Below are 2,838 nucleotides of genomic sequence, written 5' to 3' on the forward strand. Positions count from 1 at the left end.
CAGCTGTTGACATGTTAGGTCATTTGACTCTCACAACAATCCTGAGACATAAACAGAGACAAGGGTATTATGTCTGCTGTGACAACAAGGAAACTGAGGCAGAGAGGGAAGTAAATGGCTCAAAGGCCCAAGGCAAGTCCAAGAATATATACGAGATTGCACTTTGGGTACTTTCTGTAAAGACCTTATGTGCTTGGATTTTTCCAGGACAACAGGGAGATGAATTAATACATGATATGGCCATCGTATAAGTTTTGTTCTAAGAGGAACAGAATTGTGTGCCTATTTCTGGTGGATGGAGAATACTGCACTTCAACCTGATATTTTCAGTTTATTTCAATGCCATGATATAATATGTCACTTAGGCTAGTAAACTTCTAAAGATAATTCTGACTAATGTAAACCAATTCTCACTTGAGGGAGCAAGGAATACCCAATAAATGCTAGTATTTTTTCAGAATTGATTTTTCTAGAAGACAGCATATATCAAAATGAATATATATTCTTCCCCAGATTGCATTGCATGTTGAGCTTAGAATTTCACCAGTGATGAGTTAAGGAGTCAGAATTATTTCTACATGACAGCAAAGTGACCAATTTGTTTAGTCAGTTAAGGAAGAAAGAAAAATCAATTTCAGGGGCAATGGAAATTAAAATAAATAAAACATTTAAAAAATATTACATTAATCTTTAGTTTCCAGTGTAGGGCTTGGTATAGTGGCTTGTCTTCAAAAAACACCTATTGAGTAAAATGACCTAGTGAATTTTTTACTTTTCAGCCTGTCACAAAGAGCCAGTATCTAATTATTCAATGATTCCACCACACGTGCTCTCCTTCTGCTGGTGTAAATCGTGGATATGTTGATCTGCTGTTCAGGTTCAGCTAGACATTCCACTTCCCCTAAGAGGAAACATGAGAGTAAATCATCACAAGGCCATATTTGCTAAGCCAGAATAAAGTTTATTAAGGAATAGTCAAAATGGTTATTTCTCAAAGAGCAGTGAAATAGCCTAAAAGACAGGGAGAAGGTCTCCAACTTCACTCAAAGGAGGAGAGGATTAAGAAGTTGGGCACATTCATGAAAACATGGCCCAGGGACTCGGGATTGATTGAGCCTGATGTAGGTGGTAGCGAGTGTTGAAGACCAGGTGATGAGCAGCACATCACCGAACCTGTGCAGAGACGTGGCTGCTTAGCAGGGCTCGCAGGGATTCTGACAGCCAGGCTGAACGTAGGTTGTCAGGTTGATCCCACTCATTCCGGGAGTTGGGTGGCAAGAATTGAGCAGCCAGCAAGTTGGCACGTAGGTGTCGGGCTCACAACAGGGTGGGGGGCAGGTGTCACAGCAGATGGGCTGAAGGAGGCTGATGTCATGGGGGCAGGTGCTGGGCAGGCAGACTCCGCACCGGCAGCATTTGTCAGAGGAGCAGATGGTGGTGGCGGGGCCGGTGGGGACGCTGCAGCAGCAGGGGACACAGCAAGCCATGGTGTTAGGAGTTGGGTTTTTGTTGGGTTGAGAAGAGAAGTCTGTTGGTGTCTCGATGCTTCTCTCTTTTGCCCTGGCTCTTATATATCCACCTCGCCAGGGCGTCAGCCTATTACCAAGAGTTTTTTTCCCCATGTTTCAGTTTATAGCTATCTCCATTAAAACCATCTAATTACTTATGTGTTTATTACCAAAGACACACTCTTTACCTCATAAAAGGGGATTAGATTGTTTTGTTGTCAAATTAGGACTCTTCACGTTGGCTCTTTGTCACCTTAAGGACATTTCATTTCAGTCTTCAAAGGTGCCGAGTCATTATCTTCTAATCATTACCCGTCATTAGTGACGGCCTGGTATGCCAGGTATCTGCAAATCATCCCCACATTTTTTTGTCTACTTTTCAGATGAAGAAATAACTAGGCATTTTGATTGCTATTCTACTAGCAACCAAAAATTCTATGTGATAATTTAGGTCTTCTGGCTGAAAAAGTGCTAAAAATTTTAGATTTATTCTTTGTGGCTCCAAGAAGCTGAATTAGGATGAACGGATGGGATCTATAGAGGAGATTCTGATTGTGTGTAATGAAACACTTTCTTAGCTGTAAAAATCATTTGCTTTCTGTTCCCTCCATGTGTGCAGTGAACGATAACTTGTTAGGGGCAGGCGAATGGGAGTCAGGACCTGCACAGTGATAGTGACAAATGTCCTTTAAAACTCCATCCAACAATGTTACGAATTTAGATTATTCATGACCTAAAGAACAGTTGTATGGGGCCATTTAGAGACCAAACAGTGCAGTATTTCCCAGAATGAGTTCCATGAACACCTATTCCAAGGAACATTAAAAGGTTCTCTGGTAAACACATTTGGGAAATAGAATTCTTCGTTGGTGGACCTTTCAGAACCTTTAATATGCTGAAGTGCTCTGTGACTTTCCAATAAAGAGATATAACATGTATTTTTCTCCAAACTTACTTGACTGCAGAGTCATTTTGTTTGTTAGTTTCCACAGGTTAGCTTTGTAGATTAATGTTCTATGGAGCATACTAGGGGAGATTTCTGAGTTACATTTAAACTACTAAACTCCTAATGATGGAATTATTTAAATAAATAAAGGCATAAAACTTACTCTGATGCTCTAGCATTGCTTTAGAGTAGGAAAATATTAAACTAGTAAACATTTAGAAATACTTTACTTTGAAAGTCTTAAAGAATGTATGTATTTTCTTGACCCATCTTCATGTAAAATGTCTCAGGCTCTAAAAAATAAGTAGAAAATTATACAACATCAAGGAGTCAGGAGCCAAAATCAACAAGCTGATGGATTCAAAAGATGCTTTTAACATTAAA

General features: G+C 39.8%; 1 protein-coding gene across 1 annotated transcript; it reads right to left on the reverse strand.

Annotated features, from left to right (window-relative positions):
- Nucleotides 1-949: 949 nt before the first annotated feature.
- LOC115500803 (keratin-associated protein 3-1) lies at nt 950-1,538 on the reverse strand. The gene has a single exon (XM_030295514.2). It carries the CDS (start codon nt 1,485-1,487, stop codon nt 1,194-1,196), a length of 294 nt encoding a protein of 97 aa, XP_030151374.1. The 5' UTR covers nt 1,488-1,538; the 3' UTR covers nt 950-1,193.
- Between the last annotated feature and the right edge of the window lie 1,300 nt (nt 1,539-2,838).

The sequence above is a fragment of the Lynx canadensis genome, chromosome E1, assembly GCF_007474595.2.
Source record: "Lynx canadensis isolate LIC74 chromosome E1, mLynCan4.pri.v2, whole genome shotgun sequence".
NCBI lineage: Eukaryota > Metazoa > Chordata > Mammalia > Carnivora > Felidae > Lynx > Lynx canadensis.